The sequence below is a fragment of the Antechinus flavipes genome, chromosome 1 (genome assembly GCF_016432865.1).
Source record: "Antechinus flavipes isolate AdamAnt ecotype Samford, QLD, Australia chromosome 1, AdamAnt_v2, whole genome shotgun sequence".
In the NCBI taxonomy this organism is placed as follows: Eukaryota; Metazoa; Chordata; class Mammalia; order Dasyuromorphia; family Dasyuridae; genus Antechinus; species Antechinus flavipes.
Genome location: NC_067398.1, coordinates 676,492,550 through 676,517,044, shown reverse-complemented (window position 1 = coordinate 676,517,044; position 24,495 = coordinate 676,492,550). Strand labels below are relative to the sequence as shown.

General features: G+C 50.0%; 1 protein-coding gene across 4 annotated transcripts in view; it reads left to right on the top strand.

Moving 5' to 3' along the window:
* The first annotated feature begins 1,141 nt into the window (after positions 1-1,141).
* The window catches only part of FCHO1 (FCH and mu domain containing endocytic adaptor 1), a 50,658-nt gene continuing 27,304 nt past the window's right edge, over positions 1,142-24,495 (top strand). Inside the window, exons 1-6 of one of the 4 annotated variants that reach the window (XM_051972384.1) lie at positions 1,142-1,242; positions 10,313-10,482; positions 17,307-17,398; positions 17,571-17,645; positions 18,012-18,153; positions 18,784-18,936. In XM_051972384.1, the coding sequence (XP_051828344.1) occupies positions 10,456-10,482; positions 17,307-17,398; positions 17,571-17,645; positions 18,012-18,153; positions 18,784-18,936 (489 nt within the window). In that variant the 5' untranslated portion in view covers positions 1,142-1,242; positions 10,313-10,455. Of the gene's footprint in view, positions 1,243-8,307; positions 8,402-10,312; positions 10,483-12,081; positions 12,099-17,306; positions 17,399-17,570; positions 17,646-18,011; positions 18,154-18,783; positions 18,937-24,495 lie in introns of those variants that run through there. The other 3 variants (XM_051972385.1, XM_051972387.1, XM_051972386.1) reach the window with 3 other exon arrangements.

Here is a 24,495-nt window from a genome sequence, read left to right as displayed (position 1 = left end):
TCATTAAGTTTTGCAGAGTGCTTTCTGGTGCTCACATCCTGAGACCCTGAGCTGTATACACCATTCCCGTTTTACAAAAAGGAGGTAAGCTAGTCATTTGCCCAGGATCACACAGCTGGTAGGGGTCTGAGGCTGTGTTGGAACTCGGATCTTGAGCGTTGTGCCATCTAGCTGGCTCTTTTGGTTGTAGTAGTTGCTGAGGCAGTTGGGATTAAGCGACTTGCCCAGGGTCACACAGCTAGGAGGTGTTAAGTGTCTTGAGGGCAGATTTGAATTGAGGGAGCGGCACTCACTACCTTTGAGTAGAGAAGGGTCCTTAACAAATCTGACATAGATCTTGAAGGATTATTGAAAGGGGGAAACGAGACCCGGAATAAGTAGGGCACTTGCGCAAGAGCATACACCAAGCCAAAGGCTTGAACTCGGGGCTCCAAGCTTTTGGTCCAGGGTCCTTTCTCCTGGCTCACTTTGCCTGGGCTTGATGATGGTTCCTGAAATCTCCGATTCTACCCCATCTCCCTCCCACCCCCATGCAGAAGTTCCCTCTACTCGCAGCAGCCATGAGGTCACGCAGCCTACATCTTAATGCCTTCAGGAGGAGCTGCTCACAGCCGTAGGAGGCAGCTGTTCCGTTAGGGAAGAGTCGCTTGTTGGGAAATTCGGATTGTTTCCCTTGTGGAGGTAGGGAGGGAAATTTTTCTTTGAGGGAAATAGCCCTGAAAAGTGGGATGGGGAGATAGAGAATCCCTCCGGTTCTCTGTTTCGGGGTATGGAGCGGGAGAGATGGTCATTCCCTCGCCTAGTCCTAATCTTAATTCTCACGATCTCAAGTTGTGGGAAGGGGCTAGCAGGAGCGTATTCATTTTTTGTTTTTTTAAAAGAGCGATCTCTTTAAGGTATGTAAATCGTTTCCAGTGTCTCCAAGGGAGACCGACCGCCTTCCTGAACTTAGCCAATCAGAAGACGAGGTTGAGAGTTCCACGCTCAAAACGTACCAATAGAGGAGGAGTGGTCGGGCAGCCCCGCCCCCTCCGCAACTGGGTAGTGTGCTCCGCGCGTCGGGGTGGAGGGGTAGAGCGGGGGTGGGGGTGGGCTGCGTGGGCTCCGCCTATTGGGGGGCGGGGTCGTGCGGGGCGGGGCTCCGATGCCCAGCGCGCTGGGGTGTCAGTGTCGGCGTCGGCGGGCCCGGAGCCGCAGGTGGCTACGCCGGCTGAAGGAGGACGCTGCGAGGGCCGCAGGGAGGTGAGTGGCCGCGTTGGCCCTACGGGTCTGGGGGGCGTGCGGGCGCCTTCTTTCGCTGCGACCTCAGCTCCGGAGACGGCTGGTGCGGAGAACGAGCTACCCCCAGTCTCCCCGGGTCCCCGTTTACCCGCTGCCTCTGGTGCCCTCGGTTCCTCCAGGCACCGGGAGACGGCTCTGCACCCCTCTCGGTGCCCATCCCCGGGAGTACGGCTTTTCCTGCAGCAGCGCCCCATCCCTCCGGAGTGGCGCCCCTCCCCTCCCCGAGCGGCACCCCCTTCCCTCCTCCCCTCTCTCCTCCGCAACCCCCTTCAGAAACGGTTTCAAGCCCCCACCTCTCCAGCCGTGACCTCTCTCCATCCCTCTCCCCGCAGCGGGGCGGTCCCCCTCCCATCACCCCAGCATAGAAGCATCGCCCCATTTCTCCCTTCCCTCTTCCTGAAGCTTCCTATTCCCCCCAACAATAGCTTCTCATTGCCTTCTTGGGAGCAGCCATCACCAGCCCTTCTCTATAAGAGGGCCAACCCCACCCCTCCTGTATCCGTCCTCCTCACTCCCACCCCACTTCTCCGCCCGGGAAGGTGCTAGACTGATGGGCAAAGAGCTCATCACCACTGTGCCCTCCTGCTCAAGGAGACAATGGGGCCTGGGAGACCCGGAGCCAAAGAGCCCCCAGGGTGGCCACGGGGTGGGGGAGCCATTGCTGAAGGGACCCTGGGGCAGTGTGGAGGCCCCGAGGCAGGCTGGCCGGCTTCCCTGCACCCTGTCTGTGGGCTGTGTGTTTGAGGGTCAGCCTTCCCCGGCCTGGGGGCTGAGGGCACCTGAGCTTGTAATGTACTGGCTGGGCCTCTCCCTGCCCTTGGGGCTGGGGGCATCCTTGCTGGGGCCGAGGGCCGGCTGGCACGGGGTCTGTGTCCGCTGTGTGGCAGCTTCAGCAGAGCATCTGCTCCGGGATTAAAATAAAAATCAGATCTTATTCTATTCACTGACTTGGCAGCTCTACCCAGCAGCTCTGGGGGAGAGGAGGAGGAGGAGGGTGCGATTGTGTGTGTGTGTGTGTGTATATACATGTAGCAAATCCTTCTCCCCAAAACCTGCCTTTCTCCCAGAGTAGGCCTGGCAGGGAGCATCTGGTTTGAGCTCAAGCTGGGAGCAGGGCCGGGGGAGGGGGGTGTTGCTTGGCTGATTAGGCTGATTAATAGTGTGCTATATACATCACTCCCATCCAGACACCCCCTCTGGTTAGACAGAAGTTGCGTTGGGTACCTCTGCCTTCTCCTGAGCATCACCTAGTCTCACTCTGATTTGGGAAGCGATGGAGGGCATCTGGGCCCCGACGGGTTCAATAGGCGATAATAGTTCTCCACCATCATCCCTACCTCAGAGCTCTGGGACAAGAGCTTCAGAGACAATGGTTCTACTCCCAAGTCCCCTCCTGTCTGGATGTGTAACTTGCCCTACCCGAGTCTTAATTTCTTTTATCTGTAAAATGAGTTTGTGATGCTTTCACGAATAATAAATTGCTATGAGATCAATATTTATAAAAAGACTACTGGACCTGAAGCCTGGAGCTGACATATACTAATGGCTGTGTGACCTTGGACGAATGCTTCCCCTCTCTGGGCCTGAGCATGTTTAGTCATGCTTGATTTTCCATGACCCCATTTTGTGGATTTGACAGAGAGAATAGAGTGGTTTGTCATTTCCTTCTCCAGTTCATTTTACTGATAAGGAAACTGAGGCAAACAGGGTGGTGACTTACCCAGGATCAAGAAGCTAGAAGTGTCCGAGGCCAGATATGAACTCAGAAGGATGGGCCCGACTTTGACCACCCATCAAATGGAGATGATCATTGCACTCATTGCCAGTGTGGCTTTTGACAATTTATTTTTGGAGATTGGTTTCCTTTTCTAAAATGAAGACATCAGACAAATGATCTCTGAGCCTATGAGATATATGTTTCAGCTATTAACACTTAAAAGTTGTTTTGAGAATAGTGTTTTATAAACCTTAAAACACAGGAAAAATGTATGCTGTAATTTTCTGTAAAATGAGGGGGGCAGAAGAAGGCCCTCCCAGCTCTGACATTCCGCGTTCTAACATCCTTCTCAGCTTTGATATTCCACATTTCCAAGGGCTCTCCCAGCTCTAACACTCTGGGTTCCAACTCCGATATTCCATGTTCTAAGGCAGGGGTCCTCAAATTACGGCCCGTGGGCCAGATGCAGCAGCTGAGGACGTTTATCCCCCTCACCCAGGGCTATGAAGTTTATTTAAAGGCCCACAAAACAAAGTTTTTGTTTTTACTATAGTCCAGCCCTCCAGCAGTCTGAGGGACAGTGCACTGGCCCCCTAGTTAAAAAGTTTGAGGATCCCTGTTATGGTTCCAGTCCAGTTGTGATGTTCTAAGGGCCTTCACTTTCTATGACTGACAGCTGAGGGGAGAAAGATTCCATTTCTCACCCATCCCACCTGGGCTGTGGGAGGGGGAGCTGGCTGGCAGTATCCTCACCCCCACAGGGTGTTTCCTGACCCACATACCAGGTCTGTGCCTCCAGGAGGCCGTGCACCCACGCCTGGGAGCAGGTTTGGCCTCTGGGTGTGGTTGGTACGCACCTTCCTTCTCCTGTGGCTGTTTTCCTGATCTAGCAAAGCTGGATAGCTCCTGCCTCCCTCCCACTTGACAGTGAGCATCAGTATTCCTGGGAATGGTACAGCCAGACAAATCCCAGGGTACCTGGCTCTGGGTCATTGCTCGGGGCAGTGGAAGAGCCTCATCTCATTTCTAGTTCAGTTCTGGGGACCTCTGCCTTGCAAATGTAGAATCGTGAAGTGAGAGTAGCTAGTGAGGGAAACACTGGGCAGCTGCGCCTCTTCCAGAATCTTGGCAATCTCTTCCCATGACTGCCTCAGGAAGGGGGATAAACTCTTCTAGGGAAACTGAGGTATAATTGCCCACAGTCCATCGGGACTGTTTTTCCCTGTTTCTCAATTATACTCTCTTGGAGTCGACTCCTTTTAGAGCCTCAATTAGATTTCAGGGCAGGGGTAGGGGGACAATCACTAAGCATTTGTTAAGCCCTCTCTCCCCTTAAGGCTTCTGTCATTGGGGAGATCCCTGCCAGGATCTCCTCTGATGTCCATTTCCCCTTGCTCCCCTCTCCACCCTTTTTTCTCCAGCAAGTCCCTGCTGGGTGGGGGGCTGGAAGAAGAGATCCTGGGGAGTATACAGTAACCCTTACCTGCCCTCTCTAGCTTTGAAGGTTCACAAAGGAGTTCCCTTATCACAATACAGTAAAGAGGCTGGGCAACTTTTTTTTTGTCATTTGCAATTTGAATCTCTATCTCTTATTTTTACATAGTTTCATTTCTCAATATGTCCCACCTCTCTCTCCCACCCAGTGAGCCAGCCCTTATAACAATAGATAGGCACTGAATCAGTGATCTGATTGCACAGGGAACTCCCTTGTGAGGAAATACTCTCTCTAGGCAGGTCAGCACCTTAACACCTTTTTTTTTTTTTTCCCTCCCTACAAATCAGTCCTAGAGAGCTGCCTAGAGCACTGAGCAGTTCAATGCTTAGCCAAGATATGTCAGAAGCAAGATTTGAACTTGGCTTTGAAGCTGGCTATCTATTATACCGGAAACAGACCTCAAAACCAAAAGGCGGCAAAGCCAACTGGAACATTGGGGGTCCGACAGAATGGGCAGCTTTCCAACCCTTGGTCCCCCGATTCTGTGGGGAAGAGGCATTTTCTTCTAGCTCTTCTTCGGGTTCAAGAAGCTCATTATAATTACACAAGGGTTCCTTCTGATTGTCATTATTCTTAAATATTCTAGTGGAAGGGGCCTGGCTCAGCAGTCAGAGGGCTTGAGTTCAAATCTTTTCATTTGCTAATAACTGTGTTACTTAATTTCCCTAGGGCTTCCTCACCTGTAAAATTAGGAGATTGGCCTAGATGACTTCTGAGGTCCCTTAAAGCTCTAAATCTCTGATCTTACTCTTGATTATTGCAGTCCCTGCAGTATACAGGGTGCCCCAAAAGTCTTAGTGCAGATGGAAACTTGAATATCTCTGACTCCTGATTTTTAAAATTTTCCTCCCTTCCTCCCTTCTTCCCTTCCTCCCTTCCCTCCTTCCTTCCTTCCCTTTTCTTCTTTCCTTCCTTCTTTCCTTCTTTCCTTCCTTCCTTCCTCCCACCTTCCTTCCTCTCTCCCTTCCTTCCTTTCTTCCTTCCTTCCGCCCTTCCTTCCTCTCATCTTCCTTCTTTCCTTCCTCCTTCCTTTCTTTCCTCCCACTTTCCTCCCTCCCTTCCTTCCTTCTTCCTTCCTCCCTCCTTTCCTCCCTTCTTCCTCCCTCCCTCCCTTCTTTCTTTCCCCCCTTCCCTCCCTCCCTCCCTTCTTTCCTTTCTTCCTCCCTCCCTCCCTCCCTTCCTTCCTTCCTTCCTTCCTTCCTTCCTTCCTTCCTTCCTTCCTTCTTCCCTTCCTTCTTTCCTTCCTCCCTTCCTTCCTCCCTTCCTTCCTTCTTCCCTTCCTTCCTTCCTTCCTTCTTTCCTTCTTCCCTTCCTTCTTTCCTTCCTTCCTTCCTCCCTTCCTTCTTCCCTTCCTTCCTTCTTCCTTCCTTCCTTCTTCCTCCCTCCCTTCCTTCCTTCCTTCCTTCCTCCCTTCTTCCCTCCCTTGTTCTTCCCTCCCTTCCTTTCTTTCCTCCCTCCTCCTTCCTTTTCTGCCTTCCTTCCTTCTTCCCTCCCTCCCTCCCTCCTTCCCTTCCTTCTTCCTTCCCTCTTTTCTAAAAGTGTTTTATTTTTTGCAATTACATGTAAAAATAGTTTTAAACATTCATTCTTTTTAAATTTTGAGTTCAATTATCTCCCTCTATTCCTTACCACCCCCCTCTGTAAGACAGTAAGCAATCTGATATAGGTTATGTTATGTATATTATTGATGTATGTCATAAAATTGTGTTTCATTTTCACTGCAAATATGATTATTCTCCTTTTAGAGATAAGGAAACTGAGCCCAGAAAGTGAAGTGAGAGAGTTTAAAAGTGGTAGGCTCACTATAAGCCTCTTTTTGCTCTTGTGAGTTATTCTTGGGGCCTCCGTTTTCAGGGGTCCTTCGGCTTGGATGTTCTACATCTCAAGGTCCTAGTTTTGACCTGTGTTCTACATTCTAAGTCCTTTCCAGCCCTGACATTTATTTTATTTTCCGGGTTCCCAAGGCCCACTCAGTTCTGATAGCCTGCACAAGGAAGGGCAAAAGCCTGGGCCCTGCCCTCAGGGAGCTCATACCCTGATGGGGAGACAGCCTGAAAGTAACCGTAGCTACTGCAGACTGATGCAGTGTCAACCCTCCCTCAGCCTGAACAGGAAGGGCAGAGAGAGCGGGCCCTCCGGCCATCTCTCCCCAGGTCCTGCCAGGCCCCTGACCTCTTCATGGTGTTCCTGAACCCCCTGACCCAGAGGCCGGGCCAGAACATCCCCTCTGGCTCGGTTCTGCTGAGCTGGTTCCCATCCAAGGACTGTCTCGGGGACTCTGGCTCCCTCCGCCCCAGGCTTGGGGGAGAGAGGATGGGGAGCACGGGCCTTCCCTTCCCTCAGACCTGGGGAAGTCGTGTCCTTGGAGAGGAGACCCAGGCTCCATCTGAAGCGTGAGGGGTTCTGGTCCAACATAGGTCTGGACTGGGGTCTGGCTTTGGAGCCCGACTGCCCCCGGTCCTGGATACGTATCAGGAGCTCAGGGATCTCCAGAGCTCCCACTGATGATGTGCCGGGGATCACAAAACACTTTGCGGCCTCCAGCCGCTCAGGGGAGACTCAGGGCCCAGGGAGAGTCTCCAGGCAGGGATATTATCCCATTTTACAGATGAGGGATGAGGGGAGGTCACCCAGTCAGGGGCAGAGCCAGTGTGGAGCCTGCTGGAGAGAGAGCTGAGTTTGGAGTCCCAGGAGCCATGTGACCCCTCTAGACCTCAGTGTCTTTCTCTGGAAAGTGAGGACTCAACGACCTCTCCTTCAGGGAGGTGGCCCAGTGGATAGCACTCCCCACTGGACCAGGTGTCAGGAAGACATATCAAGTCACTTCATCCCTGCCTCAGTTTCCTCATTTGTAAAATGGAGATAATAACACCTCCCTTCATAGTCGTGGTGAACACTAAATATACCACCCAGCATGTAGAAGGCACTTAAAAAGTGCTTGTGCCCTCAGGCCCAAGATGTGTGACCTTGTGACAAGGATCCAGGACCCCTTGGTCCCGCTGCAGTCTGGCGGGCTTCTGCCCAAGTCCAAGTCTCAAGGTTGCCTTTGGGTCATCCCATTAGCTAGAAAGAGGCTGGGGATATCTAAGGGGGCGCCCCCAGGTTGGAGTGGGAAGAGAGAGGACCCTTTTTGATTATTTTATTTATTGGTATCATGGGAAGAGTGTTGGACTTGGAGCCAGGAGATGTGGATTCAGGTCCTGATTCCAGTGTTTAGTAATTGGCTAATGATGAATAATTTCCTTAACTTTCCCAAGACTTTGCGTCCTCATCTCTAGAATGGGCACACTAATGCTCTGCCCCCCTTAGCCTACGTATGGTGGGCAAAGAGCTTTGTGAATCTGGAATTCCTACAGCAATGGGAATTACTGTCACAAAAGACAAAACTGCCCTTGGAGGGGTTTGTTCTCTCTGAAAGTGTCCCTTCTGCCCACCTCCCCAAGACGGCCCCATCATCACACTCACCCCCACGTTGGACTCTACTGAATTGTAGTTACAGAATTAGAGACAGTCCAGTCTCCGGTCCTACAGATGAGAAAACAGAGTCAAGATCACAGGTGGCAAAGCTAGAATTAAGGCCCCAGCGCTCCCAGCTGCCCCAGCGGTTCCTATTTGGGGTGGGTGGAATCCCCCCCACACACACTCAGGAGCAGCTGAGGTGGAGCAGGAACCCTGTCGCTCCCCGGCCCGGCCTCCTTCCTGCCAGGGCCCCAGCCCAGCACTCAGGTGTCACGCCCCACAAAAAAGGCTCTGGCGCGGGCGGAAGTGCGCCGAGGTCTCCCTGCTGCTGGCTGTTTTTACGTCTTCTCGGGGGTGTCCGTCGAGCCTCTGCCCCGTCCTTGGGGTGCCCCCTCCAAGGAAGCCTGAGGATGGAGAAGGCCGGAGGGCACCTGATCCCGCAGCCCTGGGTGAGTCCTGGCAGCCACAGCGCGGCCCCTGGGGCCTCCCCCCTTCCGCCAACGGCACTGGCAGAACAGAAACTAGCAGCCACAAGGACTGAGCGTGTCCCCCGGGCAGCCCCAAGCCGGGGTTTCAAGAGGGAAATGGCTTCTCTTTCTGGTTTGGGGCTTGGTAGGTAAAGGAAAGAGGAGGCCGAGGAAGTGAAAGGACGCCCACCTGCAGACCTGAACAAGGGGTGGGAGGTGGGCCTGTCCATGGCCCCCACGTGGGGGTTCTGCTGGTCTCTGTCTGCACCGGGAGCCGGGGTTTCAGCAGGGGCCCGGGATGCCATGCTGTCAGCCCCTCCCACGGCCCTCTCCTGGCCTCCACACTGTCTCAATGTCACCCATGCGTCCCATGGGGGCTTAGGACGGGAATGTCAGGGCCAGGGGGAGGGGGAGCTCAGAACTTAATGTCAGAACTGGGAGGACCCTCGGAGCCCAGGATGATGTTAGAGCGGAGGGGGGGGACCTCGGAGCCCAGGATGATGTTAGAGCGGGGGGGGGGGGACCTCGGAGCCCAGGATGATGTTAGAGCGGAGGGCGGGGGGACCTCGGAGCCCAGGATAATGTTAGAGCGGGGGGGGGGGGACCTCGGAGCCCAGGATGATGTTAGAGCGGAGGGCAGGGGGACCTCGGAGCCCAGGATGATGTTAGAGGGGGGGGGAGGGGACCTCGGAGCCCAGGATAATGTTAGAGCGGGGGGGGGGGGGGACCTTGGAGCCCAGGATGATGTCTGAGCTGGGGGGGGGGGGGGACCTTGAGAGGGGGATGTCAGAGCTGGGCGGGCCCTTAGAACCCAGGATGGCAGAGCCAGGAGGGCCCTTAGGCCACTTGAGCTATTACAATCTTTAGGACTTGGATCAGGACATCAGACTTAGAGGGACTGTCTGCTTAAAAGAAACTAGTATGACAGTGGATAAATCCCTGGGCCTGGGGTCAGGAGGAGCTGAGTTCAAATCTGGCCTCAGATACTAGCTGTGTGATCCCGGACAAATCCCTCTCTGCCTCTGTTTCTTCATCTGTAAAATAGAGATAATAATAGCACCTACCTCTCAGACTTGTTGTGAATATAAAATTGGATTATGTGTCCGATTAGGTTATATCTGTGAAGTGATTAGCAGAGTGCTGGACACACAGTAGGGGTGTTATGTTGTTCCTGCCCCCCATCCCTGTTCACAGATGCGCCTGAGACCCCCATGGGACCTGCTGGAAGTCACTGGTCCCCCCTTCCCCCAATCCCAGCTCCTCTCATGCAGCTTTCAGGTGCTTGTCTGGGGTTAGTCACAGCGTCTCTCCGGAGAGCGGCCGGCGTTCCCCAGCTGCTGCGAGCACCGGCTTCCACCACCTCGTGCATTATGAATTACTCCCCGGCTCCTATGACAGCTCCCTGGGCCCAGGCTGGGGTCAAGTTAGCCAAGAACACCGATCCCGCCCCGCCCCCACCCCGAGGGCCTTACCCCTCGAACCCTGATGGTCCGGTGTAGAAGGGCCCCAAGGCCGGCCAGCCTGGCGAGCTCCCCCGAGCTTCCCCAAAGTCCCTGAGCTGGGAAGTACCTCCCTAACCTGGCCCTGGCACAGCGCCCGCCGGGTGAGAAATGTCACATCGCGCTGAATAAGTAATTGTGGCCGGCCCGACTGAGCAGCCTGGGAGGGGGCAGAGCCTTCGCTGGGAGAGGGAGCAGCCCCTGGAGCCTCCCCTCAGCGGGGATGGGGGCCCCCTCCGTCTCGGGGGACTCTGTCACCCTCCTCTCCCTTTTCCTCCCAGCCTGGCCAGCCACCAGCTTCCAGGCCCCGGGCGGGGGACGACTTCATTCACCAGGCCCTCTGCCCTCCCAGCTTTCGGTTCCTCATCGGGTCCCCCTTCTCCTCTGCCCTTAGGGATGAGGAAAGAAAAACAGAGTGGAATTCTCCCCCCTCCTCCAGGGGCTGAAGCCACGGCTGCGGCAGGGATTGACTTGAGCTGGTTTCCTCTAGAGTGAGTAACCGAGGAAGGGTCTTCGGGAGGCCGGCCAGCAGCCACCATGTCCTATTTTGGGGAGTATTTTTGGGTAAGTAGAGCTCCTTGTTCGGCTGGGGGGGAGGGGCTGTTGCCAGGACGGAGGTTCAGTTCTGGCACAAATGGGTACCGCGGAATGACAGGTGGCACCCAGTGCTGAGCTGCTTACTGTGCCGAGGGGGCCTCCCCCGGGGAGGGGAAGGGGAGAGGGGCGGCCAAAGACACCGGCAGGTTGCTCTGGAAAGACATTTTGGAGCTGGCTCCTGGTATTTCCTGCCCTCAGCCTTGGGCAGCCCGCTCCGAATCTCCGAAAGGTGGAGGGCTTGTACGAAGGGACCTATAAAGGTCCTTTTAGGGAAGGCCGATGAGGGAGACACAGGGACCCTGCCCTTAACTCAGTTGGAAGAGGCGGCCTTCCACTTGGAGGGGCAGCCATGGATCCAAAATGGTGGGCAGCCTTCATCGAGGAAGACTTCCTGGAGGGGAGTTCTTGTAGTAGGGCCGCAGGTAGCAGATCCCTCAATGTCTCCCCACGGAATCTTCTACACTGGAGCAGCAGCAGGGCAGGGGGCTTTCTGAACAAGTCCCCCAGGCTCCGGGGAAGCTCTGTGTCCCCGGCACCCCCACGGCCTGGCTGCTCTTGTGCCCCAACAGCAGTGGTTCTGGGCTGAGATTTCCAGACCACCTCTGACCCAGAAATGTTGGGGATTTTTTCCCTGTCTTCCCATCATCTCCCTGTAGCTCTCCCCAACTGTCTCTCCCTCTTCCTGAGTACCTTTGGGGCCAGAGGACTTCTTTCCCATAGGAGAGATGAGGGCTATACTTGGAAAGATGGGGAGAAACAGGAAAATATGGATTGAGGGGTGGGCTTCAACCCTCCTTGTTTAGTTTTTCCTAGAAGCCTACCAAACTGCCAAAGGGAGACCCAGGTTGCTGAGTAAACGGTTGCCCCTAGCAACAGAGCCTGGAAAAGGCAGCGCAGCTTCTCAACCTCCACTTAGAGCCTGGGGCCAGGGTCCCCTTCCTTAAAGGGGCCTGACCTGCCACCGGGAATGGAGGAGAAATCATCCATGGTTCCCCTTGCCCACAGGAATTAGGTTCTCTTCCTTCTCCTAGAATTGAGTTATGGCTTTGAGGTTCTGTCATCATTGAGCATGGCAGAGACCCATAGAGAGAGAGGAAGTACCCAGAGTTCATAGGGGGAAGGAGCATCCTCAAGGCCATAGAAGAGAAGGACCATCCCAGAGGTCATGGGGCTGTCCTTGAGGTCATAGAGGGAAAGAACTGTCCTTGAGTCATAGAGGGGGAGACCTGCCTTAGCAAACACTGGGAATATAAGGGCAGGATCAGCGCAAAGCTCTCAAAGTATTTCAGTTCTGCTGGTGATCTAGAACCCCGATTCTTCGCGGTGCTTTCTCTGCCTTTAACTAGGGGGGGTCTAGGCTCTCCTGGAAGAGAAAAGCTTTGAGAGAATCAAGGATCAAGGAATTGTCAAGCTGCTGTAAGGCAACATCGGCGTTCGGAGTTCAAGATCTGGTCCAGGGCTAGTCGTTGACTGTGAGACCTTAAACCAAGTCTTTCCCCCTCTGTCTGTTTCTCGATAGACTAGAGGTGGGGTTTCCTGTTAGGATGCTCCATCGTCACTTCAAACAAAGGTTCTTCTCCCTGGTATGTGAAAAATATTCCAAGTCCCCATGGCCTTCGGAATTGAAGACCCCCAGGCCAAGTCTAGAAGGAACCCCGTTCCCAATTTGTGCAGGGGTCAGAATTGAAAGGGCCCAAAGAATGGTGGGTTCCTTGGAAACTTTTCCTTTCCTCTCCTCTCTTCCCCTTCCCTTTTTTCCTCTCCCTTCTCCTTCTCTTCCCTTCCTTCTTTTTTCCTCCACTCTTTCCTTTCCCTTTTTTCTCATTCCCTCTCTTCTCCTTCTCTTCCTTCTTTTCTCTTCCCCTCTCCTCTCTTTCCCTTCCCTCTTCTCCTTCCCTCTCCTCTCCTTCTCTTATCTCTTTTCTTCTCTCTCCTTTTCTTCCCTTCCTTTTTTGTTCCTCCACTTTTTCCTTTCCCTTTTCTCTTCCCCTCTCCTCTCCTTCCCTTCCTTTTCTCCTCCCCTCTTCTCTCTCTCACTTCCCCCTTTTATCTTCCCTCCCCTTTCCTTCCCTTCCTTCCCTTCTCCTTCCCTCCCCTTTCCCTCCTGTTCCCCTTTTCTCCTTCCCTCCCTTCTCCCTCCCATCCCTCTTTTCTCCTCCCCTCTTATCTCCTTCTCTCTTTTCTCCTCCCTCTCCTCTACATTTCTCTTTTCTCCTCCCTCTCCTTTCCTTCCTTTTCCTTTTTTCTCCTCCCCTTCACTTCCTTTTTTTTCTTCCCTCCCCTCTCCTTCACTTTTCTTTTTTCCTTCCTTCCCCTCTGCTTCCTTCCCTCTTTTCTCCTTCCCTCACCTCTCCTCACCTCTCCTTTTCTTCTCTTTTCGCCTCCCCTCTCCTCTCCTTCCATTTTTTTTCTTCCCTTCTCTCTTCTCTCCTTCCTTTCTCTTTTCTCCTCCCCTCCCTTCTCCTTCCCCTTCCTTCTTTTCTCCTCCCTCTCCTCTCCTATCTTTTCTCCTCCCTTTCCCTCCTCTCTCCTTTCTCCTTCCCTCCCCTCTCTTTCCCTTCCCTCTTTTCTCCTCTCCTCCCTCTCCTTTCTTTTCCTCTTTTCTCCTCCCCTCTTTCCCTTCCCTCTTTTCTCCTTCCCTCCTCTCTCCTTCCCTTCTCTCTTTTCTCCTTCCCTCACCTCTCATCACCTCTCCTCTTTTCTTTTCTCCTCCCTTCTCCTTCCCTCCCCTCTTTTCTCCTCCTCTCTTCTCAACTTCCATCTTTTCTCCTCCCTTTCCCTCCTTTCACTTTCCTTTCTCTTTTCTCCTCCCCTCTTTCTCTTCTCTCTTTTCTCCTTCCCCCACCTCTCGTCACCTCTCCTTTCTTTTTTCCTCCCTTCTCCTTTCCTTCCCTCTTTTCTCCTCCCTCTCCTCAACTTCCATCTTTTCTCCTCCCTTTCCCTCCTTTCTCCTTCCTTTTTCTTTTCTCCTCCCCTCTTTCTCTTCCCTCTTTTCTCCTTCTCTCCCCTCTCCTTCCCTTCTCTTTTTTCTTCTTCCCTCACCTCTTGTCACCTCTCCTCTCCTTCTCCTTTCCTTCCCTTTTTTCTCTTCCCCCTCCTCAATTTCCATCTTTTCTCCTCCCTTTCCCTCCTTTCTCCTTCCTTTCTCTTTTCTCCTCCCCTCTTTCCCTTCCCTCTTTTCAACTCCCCTCTCCTTCCTTTCTTCTTTTCTCCTCCCCACTCCTCTCCTTCCATCTTTTCTCGTCCCTTTCCCTCCTCTCTTTCCTTTCTCTATTTTCTCCTCCCCTCTCCTTCCCTCCCCTCTTTTCTCCTCCCCTCTTTCTCTTCCCTCTTTTCTCCTCCCTCTCCTTTCCTTCATTTCCCTTTTTTCCTCCTTCTTTTCTCCTTTCCTCTCCTTCCCTTCTCTTTTCTCCTCCCTTCTTCTCTCCTTCCCTTCCCTCTTCTCCCTTCCCCCTATCTCCTTTTCTTCCCTCTTTTCTTTTCCCCTCTCCTCTCTCCTTCACAGGCTCACAAGAAAGATGGGCACTCTCATATGGAAAGATGACTAATATTATGAGACATGATGTGCTAAGTGTCCCATGAACTGAATAAACAATGAGTTCGGGGGGGTGAAGGGGGGCTCAGAGAAAGGCGAGGTTACTGTTGACTGGAGAGGGCAGAGGAAGCTTCCCAGAGGAGACGGGCCCTGAGCTGGGCTTTGAAATCATTATTTGGTAATCACCTAGTATGTGCCAAGTCCCTTGCTTAAGCTCTGAAAATGCAAATAAAAGGAAAAAAATTAAAAATCAAGCCCAGAGAGAACTCCTGCCTGTCAGGAGTTTATATTCTAACAAGGAGATGTTCACCAAAGCGATGGGAAAGCAGGGGAGGAATGGGCTGGAGAGCATCCCTGCCAGGGCCTGCTGGAGAAGTCCAGACCAGAGCCAGAGAACTCTGGATGGCAGGAGGGAGGCCGGCTTAGTGACTTTCTTGAAAGCAGATGCTCTGGGAGGAACTCGCCAATCTGAGGGCTGATGGGACGCAGGGTGAGGGCTTCCAGGTGAGAAGGGTGGGCAGAGCCTTGGCCAGGGATGCAGGAGGAGCTCCTGCCATGGAGAACGTTAAAGCAGCATGGCGGCAAAAGCATGTTTGGAGGGTGGGAAGAGCAAGGGGACTTTGCCCGAGGAGCTGGAGCCGGAGGTGGGAGGTAGCTCACAGAAATAACCGAATGAGAGGCTTAGAGGTTGGACTGCCTTCTGTGGCCTTTGGGGAGCTGAGATGTGGTCAGATGTGGACTTTAGGAAGATGAATCCAGAGGATCTTTGGAGTGACATAGACTGGACACAAGAAACAAGGTCCAGATGGGAGGGGATGAGACCGTGGGATGGAGAGAAGAGAAGAAATACTCCTGAGAAAGACTAGGGGCCTAACTGAATGTGAGGAAGAGACAGGCAAGATGGCGGGACCCCTGGCGGGTGGGTCAGTGGGAGCTTTAGGGGGAACGTGGGTCAGTGGGAGCTTTGGGGGGAACATGCTAAGTCTGCAGCAGAGGTTTGCCCAGAGAGAATGAATAAGGAGAGTTAGCATTTCTCTGGGTCTTCCCCAGGCTCAAGCCAGTCTTGGTTTCATATGGTAGTTTTTTCCCCAAATTTCCCACAATCCTCATGGATTGTACCTGCCATAGTACCTGTGTCTGGTAGGTGTCTAATAAATGCTTCTAGATTGCTCGTTGGTTAATAAAAGCTCACAGACAAATTGAGCTGAGCTGTGATGTCGAGAGGCTGTGCTGTAATAAGTATCCAGGGAAGAGGGGAGGGCATTGGGATTTGTGAAGGTGGTGGTCCTTCTGTCTTTGGCCCTCACTTCTGGGTGTCTGGGGGGATGTAGATGAGCTAGAAGGGTCCATAGCTGGTGATTATTGATGTTTTTTGGTTGAGGGGAACCATAAGCAGAGCAGTTAAAGAAGTTGTGGGGGATTAGCCTGGAGAAAAGGTTCTGGCTGTCTTCTGGGGTCTCAAAGAGCAGAGCCCAGTGAAGGTGGGGCCTCCAGAGCCTCCCCGTTGGGGCTGATGCTCTCCTCCTCCTCCGAGATCTTCAGGCAGAGGTTGGCTAGTCACCCGTCAGGGCATGGTTTGGCTGGCACTCTGATGCCCGGGGATTCTGGGCTTCTGAACCTGGGGGACACAGACATGGCGCTGGGCAGACCCCTGGGGCCTTTGCATGCCCGCCTGGCACAGGCCAAGCCTGGGGGACTTGGCTGAAGCTAAGCAGCAAAAAGAAAAGCTGTTTTGTGTGACATGCCAGGCAGAACGCTGGGGGCTGGAGTCACAGGGGTTGATGTGAACGGGCTCTGTTCTAGCAGGTGCCTGACAGGCAGCCCGCCACCCCCACCCCACCCAGGCTGCCTCTATCCCAAGCTCTCCCTGTTCCCCTCTAGACTCCAGGCCATCTGTCCACCCCACCCCCAGCCCCTACCACACCCCGGCCCTGGGAGCTGCTGCCACCCCCTGCCCCCATCCTGCCTCCCCTGCCAGGGACCCCTGTCCTAATCTGACTTTAGCCCTGCCAGAATTGCTGTGATCATCGGAGCTAGGTCTGGAAAGGGACTTGAGAGATCATCTCATCTGGTTTAACCCAGATCCTCCTCGACCCCTTCCTGGCTCTTTAACCCTAGGCAAGTAATCGGTTGACCTCCCTCTGCCTTGGTTTCCTCATCTGTAACATGGGGATAACTGCACTGTCTCCCAGGCTTATTGTGGGGATCAAATGAGAACATATGGGAAAACCACTTGGCAGAACTCAAAATACTATGAAAATACCAGCTGCCGTTATCATAATGATAGATGTCATCGTCACAGCACAGGGGAAGGTGTGAGCCTCCTTGCAGACAACCGAGGCTGTGTTCTCAGGGAAGGTGAACTTAGTTCTTAGGCTCAGACTTCCACTGTTGCTTTGTGACTGAGCAAATTCATTTCCTGTTCTGGGTCCACAAAATACTGATTCAGATGGTTTTTTAAGGGCCCTCCCAGCTCTGACCTCCTGGGTTCTAAGGGCCCTCCCAGCTCTGACATCCTGGGTTCTAAGGGCCCTCCCAGCTCTGACATCCCTTGTTTTAAGGGCCCTCCTAGCTCTGACCTCCTGAGTTCTAAGGGCCCTCCCAGCTCTGACATCCTGGGTTCTAAGGGCCCTCCCAGCTCTGACATCCCTTGTTTTAAGGGCCCTCCTAGCTCTGACCTCCTGAGTTCTAAGGGCCCTCCCAGCTCTGACATCCTGGGTTCTAAGGGCCTTCCCAGCTCTGACATCCTGGGTTCTAAGGGCCCTCCCAGCCCTGACATCTTGGGTTCTAAGGACCCTCCCAGCTCTGACATCCCTTGTTCTAAAGGCCCTCCCAGCTCTGACCACCTGGATTCTAAGGGCCCTCCCAAGTCTGACAGCCTCTATTCCAAGAAGCCTCACAGCTCTAACATTTCTAACATAGCCTTTGTACTATAATTCTAAGGTCTGTTCCAGCTCTAGTGATTGAATTCACGGCTCCTTCACTGAAGAATCCTGAATCCATAGAACCTCAATTCCTCCTTCTGAGAGCCCTTATAGAAAAACCAAGTCCCAGAAGGAAAAAGTTGGCCCTTAGAACAGAACAGAGAATATCCAGGCTTGGGAGGATCCCTAGGCCATAGACTATTCAAAGTGAAAGGTCTCTTAGAACATGGGATTTCTGAGTTTGGAGGACTCTCAGAGGAGACATCCAAGAGATCCAAGATGGAGGGCACTGGGACTGCTTCACAGCCAGACTATTCACTCCCATTCTCTAGGGGGAGAAGAACCACGGTTTTGATGTCCTTTACCACAGCATGAAGCAGGGGCAGGTCTCCACCAAAGAACTGGCTGATTTCATCCGAGAAAGGTACTTCTCTCCCCGCCCTCCCACACGTCCAGACCCATACTTTTCCTTTCCCACATTGCTGCCCATCCGCAACCCTTGAGCAGAGAAAGAGAAAAACGGTCATTGCTTCCCCCTTGACCCTCCAGCCTCGACCTTTCCACCCACCAAATGCTGATCTTTTCTACCCCTCCAGGGCCACTGTGGAGGAGACCTACTCTAAGGCTATGGCGAAGCTTGCTAAGATGGCTGGCAATGGGACCCCCATGGGGTGAGCTGGATGGGGGGGGGGATGAGAAGGGGGCTTGTTGGGAAGCCGGGGAAGGAGTGAAAGAAGCTGACTGCATTGGTGTTGGGCACAGGGGAAAGGGAATGAAGGCCTTTGTGCCATAAGCATTCCTCATTCTGAGAGAAAATCTCATCACATGTCAACATCTGTCTAGTCAGTAACAAAGCTACCAGTTTGGGCAAATGTTTATTGACCTTGCTTGTCATGTGAGACTCAGAGACCGCAGACACGTCTCATTTAGCTAGGAGGAGTTTGAAAAGTGTGTGTGTGAGAGAGAGAGAGCGTGTGTGTGAGTGGGAAGAGGAGAAGAACGTCTGGGACTTTATGCCCGCTGCCTGATGCCCGCAGGACATTCGCCCCGCTGTGGGAGGTGTTCCGGGTGTCCTCGGACAAGCTGTCACTGTGCCACATGGAGCTGACCAAGAAGCTGAACGATCTCATCAAGGATGTGGTCCGCTACGGGGAGGAGCAGAGCAAAGCTCACAAGAAAGTGAGTCCTCATCCCTCCCTGGCGTTCCTGCGCCCCGATCCTCCACCCCGAGACCGTTGTCTGAGATGAGCTGGACATTCTCAGCTCAGCCCCTAAGTGTCCCAGCCTGTCCAATCCAGTGTTAGAAGTGGTCATCCGGTCTGTCTCAGGACCTCCTGCTCCAGAGGAAGCCCACTCCATCCTGGGATGCCTCTGTACTTAGAATCCTGCCTGAGATATTTATTTATTGGGTGGTTCCCTCCTTAGTCAAATGAGAGCTTTGGGTATTAATCTCTTAAGTTCCCTTTCAATTTTAAATCTACAATTATGGTTACATGAACAATCTTTATATTAAGCTGAAAGCCTCTGCTCCAAGCAGGGGGAGCCTAGTCCAGCTCCTTCAGTAGCTTTTCAGAGTGATCACGATCTCCTGGCCTTTTCCTAGCTATTCCTGAGATTAAAGAGCAACCTCGCCACTTGACATGATGTCCAAGACCCTCTTCCCTCTACTCTGGTCCCCCTCTACCCTGTGCTTCAAGCAGATACAGCCCGGGGAAGGGGCCTGGGAGGACACCAGGAGCAGTTGAAAGACATTTCTTGGGAAGCAAAGGGTTCGTCCTGATTTTTTTTCCCTGACCACTCTTTCCACAGTGCAAGGAGGAAGCTGTGGGCACCCTGGAAGCTGTCCAGGCACTACACGGAGTCTCCCAGCTCTTGCCCAAATCCAGGGAGAGCTACGTGAACAGGTGCCTGGAGCTTGATCGGCTGAGGAAGGAAGGCACTAATCAGAAAGAGATTGATAAGGTAAGGAGCCTGGTTGACCCTGGAGCCTGAACTAAGGTACCTTGTCATGGCCAGTGACGTCCAAAGGAAGGGTCAGAAAGATTAGTCAGTAATAGACAGTTGACTTGCTAAAATTTAGGTAATTTGTTTCCCTTCTTCAGGACTTCCCCACCTGCAAAATTGGGTAATAACTATAGGTAATTAGGAAGGTCAAATGAGATGAATGTGAAAGTGCTTTTTAAACTGGAAAGGGTTCTATGAGCATGAGATATCTGGAAAGGGGGAAGCAAACCTGTCCCTCCACCTAGATGGTCCTCCTAAGGGTTGACCTGGAATCAAGTCCTAACTCCATTACTTACTGACTTTGGAAACTTGGGAAGGCCCTTCCCTTCCTTGGGAGTTATTTTCCTCATTTGTAAAAAGGGAGGGATTGGACTGGGTATTTTACATCAGGTTCCTTCCCTCTAAATTCTAATTGCAGAGCTAGCACAGTGCCTAGTACATAGTAAGTACTCAATAAATGCTTATTCACTTCACTTGATCCTCCCGCTCCTCCTGCTCTGCCCCTGCTGTTTACCCCAAGTGCATTCTTTGTCCTCATGGAGATGTCCAGTTCCTTTGACCTTCTCTATTCCCTGTAGAGCAGTGGGCTTGGAATCAAGGAGACTCTCATCTTCATGAGTTCAAATCCACCCTCACACTTAACTACCTGTATGACCCTCGGCAAGTCACTTTACCCTGTTTGTTCAAAATGGGATCATGGAGAGTTGGACATGACTGAAATGATTGAACAGCATCTTCCCCACTTCAATCCATCATTCTTGACCTAATTTTTTTCCTTTCATTCTTTTGGCCCCAAAGTTAACTATTTCTAAAAATCTTTGTCTTTTGCCTTGGATTCCCTGCAGTTTGAGGCTGGCCTTGCCCACCTTTTTCTCTGACTGTTGTGAAATACTTTAGGAAGTCTTAAATTCACGTGGCCCATGCTCACTCAAAACCAGCTACCTGACTAATTGTTCATTGTTCACCACCATCTAGTAATCCATCTTTTATCTCAGATTTATTGTTTATTGACAGCTTGTGGGGTATAAGTCCAGGTTATGAAGGAGAATCTCCAGACTTAGACAACCTGTGATAATAACTTTCGCATAAGCACAGATGATGACTCCAAAAAGGCATCTAGAAAACTTTGCCAAAAGTTTTAAAGTCTCCAATGAGGCCCTTGCATTTTGGTGGGATTTTCATCACTGCTAACAATGAAAGGCAAGGGTTTGAAGGGAAAGGGAGATGTGGAAAGGAGACAAATTGCTAAGCAAGTTTTCCTAACCTGGAGCCTATAAACTCATTTTGAAAAAAATATTTTGATAATTATATTTCAGTATCTTTGGGTTTCCTCTGTAAACTAATAGCCTTTGAAAACCTTATTCTACAAAGGGATTCAGAGGCTTTAATAGGTTGCCAAAGGGGGAGCCATGACATAGACCCCCACCCAAATAAAGTTAAGAACTCTTAGCTTAAGATGATGGTGTGGGAAAGTAGGATTTGGCTTTCTGGACCATAGCTTTAGATATAGGTGTGATGGCCTCCCAGTCCCAGATCAAATGTCAGTGGTGGCAAGAATGTATTTTCCTGAAATCTAGCAAACCTAATCTGGGTAACAAAAGAGAGAAAACCGTCTAGTTCTATTTACCAAGCTCCATCCCAATAGAGAGTGGTTACAATGTAGGAATAAGAGCGGCAGAAACATGCGGAAATTCACAGGAGAACAAAATTCAAGGAAGGGGCATGAAGGAAAATCCGTGGCCTCAAATCTATAAGATCCTAACACTAAGAGGAGAATTTGGCATCTTGGGCATTAAGAAGCTTAGAAGAAAAACTGAGACTCTTAGCTGGATGATGACTTTGAGGTTTTGTTTTGTTTTGTTTTTTCAAAAGAAACAGGATTAGTTTAAAAAAAATAAAATAAAAAACCTGTGAAAACAAAGTAGCCTCTTATAGATTAAGAAAATAGTTGTGTAAGGGAAAATAGGGACCAGACAGAATGGAGTAAAATGTAGTTAAGAGCATTCAGGTGAAGATCTACAGCAGTAGAAATGGAAAGAAATTACCAAGAAGACCACCAGCCACTTGGGGAGAAAGAGGAAATAGACAAGGATGAAGGAAATCAGTCCTAAGTTAGGTAATAGATACATTATATAGTAGAATTGAAGATCAGTTATTTGCACATCAGCTGAAGCTTTTACTTTCCAAAGCAGACCCTCCTAATAATTTCTTAACTTGCCTTAATCATTTTTGGAAGGAAATGGAGAGATCAAGGAATTTTTATAGACACATGTGATGCTCAATTAGGGGATTAGGGAGGAAATGATTAGAATCTTGGGGAACAGTGAGCAATCTAGTTTGGGATCTATAATAGTTAGATATGTGTCCTGTACCCCGGATTTGGGGATAGTGAATTTCAAAGGATTTAGAGAGAAGATGGAACCCCTTCCCCCTTTAAAACCCTTTGGTTTACAAGCACTTAGAGCAAACTTCTTAACCTTGGGGTCTGTGGATGGATTTCAGGGGGTTCATGAACTTGAATGGGGGGAAATGGCATCTTTACTTTTGTTAATCTCTCCCAGAAATTGAGCATTTCCTTCAATTATGAATGTAGATTATAAACCATGGTGGTATTAGGCTTTACCACACTTCCTAAGGGTTCAGGAGACACATGAAAAATTCTTTTTATTGAAAGGATAAGATTAAAATCCCATAATGAAAGATAGCACATTATTTTATTTTCTTTCTCATTTTCCCACTTTTGATTTGATTTTTCTTGCACAGCATGATATATGGGGAAATGTTTAGAAGAATTGCACATGTGTAACCTATATTGGATTACTTGCTGTCTAGGGGAGAAGGGAGGGAGAAAAATCTAGAACATAAGGTTTTGCAAGGGTGAATGTTGAAAACTATCTTTGTATATATTTTGAAAAATAAAAAGCTACAATTACTAAATTTAAAAAAAAGATAGTTCAGGAAGTATAGGAAGTCATTGAGTGAAATTCTAAAAACAGAGAAACTGTTGCAATGAAAAAGAAAAGGGGAAGTTGTTTAAAGAACCCAACTTGTCAACTAATTTAGATTTTTGAAAAAGACACATACAGAAGATAAGAGCAAGGTCAGATGACTGGGGATGAATACAAGAATGAGAATAGCGAGAAAATAGGAAAGTGATGGTTTAAGTCAGATGAGTTTTTCAGAGCTGTATTAGGAGTAGAGAAGGGTCAGAAGAGAGGATTGCTTGCTGGAGTGTTTGAATGCTAATACCAAGAGTGGAGAAAAGAGAGCCAATCAACTTTGATTCTGCTTGTTTTCTCACCAAAGAGAATGATATTTTGGATTAGAAAGGATAGATCAATGATAGCCCATGAGAAAATGGACAAATAGGGAGATTCTGAAAGATCATCCAACTCCTAAACTCTTGATTTAAGGATCAGAAAGATTCAGAGATAGTGATTCAGAGATTCAGGAGATTCAATTACAGGGCATCATAGGATCTAGTGATTCTTAGAATCAGGAAGATTCAGGGATAAGGATTTATAAGATCAAGAAATTTAGAGATTAGGGATTAGATCCTTAGGGTCAGGAAGATTCAGAGATAGGTATTTATAGGATCAGAAGATTTAGGGATTCAGGGATCCTTAAGAATTAGGGACTCCTAGAATCAGGAGGCTTAGACGTGATCATAGAAGTTTTCTATGACCTAAGAAACTTATCTAGTCCAACCCCCTCATTTTAAAAGTGAGAAAATTGAGTTGCAGATCTTGGTCACATGGGAAGTAAGCAGTCAAGCCTGGTATCCAGTCCTGGGCTTTCTGGCTTGGAAATCTTTCCACTACTTCCACCAAGCCCAGATGTACTTCCTCCCTGGAGATTGAAAGAACTAGCCCATATGATTTTAGAGCCTGGAGAATAAAAGAGGTGCTACTGGACTGGAGAATGACAAATATTAACATTTTCAAAAGATTTGCCTAGTATGGGTCAGTGAACTTTGAGCAGGATTCTAGAAGGCACTACAAATGAAGTGTTTAGTGGACATTTAGTCAAGGAACCTAGCTTCCCAAGCAGGAGCATGGTTTTTTCAAGAGCAAGCCTCATTGGACCAGTTTCATTTTATATTTTGACAAGGTATTATTAAATTGATAAATGGAAATTGACAGTTTACCTTGATTTTAGCCAAGTGTTTGAATCTGACATGCTGTTCTTGTAAATAAAAATCCATCATAGTATGGGATGATTCAGAATGAGTTGAGTGGCTTGGCATAAATAGTTGTCATTAGTGGTTTGTTGTCAACTTAGAAAGTAGTCCTTAGTGAAGGGCCCCAGGGATTTATCCTTCATAAAATTCTGGGATAAAGGCAAAAGCATTGTTTTTGCAATTTACAAATGACACAGCTAAAAACATCAGATATAAGTCTAGATTGAAAAAGATTGCCATAGGCTGCAGTATTAATAGAGTTAAATGTAAAGGTTTTTGTATTTTTTGCTTTTTGTTTTATTTTTTGCTGAGGCAATTGGGGTTAAGTGACTTGCCCCAGGGTCATACAGCACAGGAAGTGTTAAGTGTCTGAGGTCAAATTTGAACTCTGGTCCTCCTGACTTCATGGCTGGTGCGCTATCCCCTGCACCACCTAGCTGCTCCAAATGTAAAGTTTTACAGCTAAATTTAGACAAAATCAAAATTTCAAGGCAAAGTTAAGAGGGTCTGAGTAGACAGTGAGTCTCCTGAAAAAAACCCTCAGAGTTTTGGTAGACTCCAAGTTCAATAAGGGGTAGTTAGGTGCAGTGGATAGAGCCTGAAGTCAGACTGATTTTCTTGAGTTCAAATCTGGCTTTAGACACTTGGGCAAATCATTTTTAACCCCATTTGCCTCAGTTTCCTCATCTGCAAAATGAGCTAGAGAAGGAAATAATGAACTACTTCATCATCTCTGCCAAGAAAATCCAGATGAAGTCATGACTCAACAACAGCAGCTCAGTTTCAGCCCATAGTATGCTGTAGTTTCCTCACAACTCAGTGTTGTTCAGGCCATGTTTAGAGAGGCAGAGGCTACAAACCAAGAGATGTGAGTCCAACTATCCTCTGATCTAATCAAGTAATATGAAATATTTTGATCCATTCTGGGGGCCACATTTTAGAAAGGACATTGATGAGCTGAAGAATATCCAAAGTATTCACCACAGTGGTGAAGGCTTTATAAGCATTAGTTGAAAGCAAAAAATTCCACCACTGAGGAGCCCACATCCCTAACTTATGTCCCATTCCTAAGGATCCCATTCACATTCTTGCTCCAAAGCATCTTTGTAGTAGTGGGGAGAATTTTAGAGAGTTTTGTTGTATTATCAATAAAGTCTCAATGTTCAAAGTTCATTTTAGAAAAAGAAAAACATCAGGAAGGATTTGATGTGGCAGCCACCTTTTCAAAGAAATGTCATAGGGAAGAGAGATTAGATTGTCTGTCTCCAAAGAGAGGTAAGTGTAGGCTTGCAGTCAGGACCAATAAATATCCTTACGATTGGAGCTAATCAGAAATA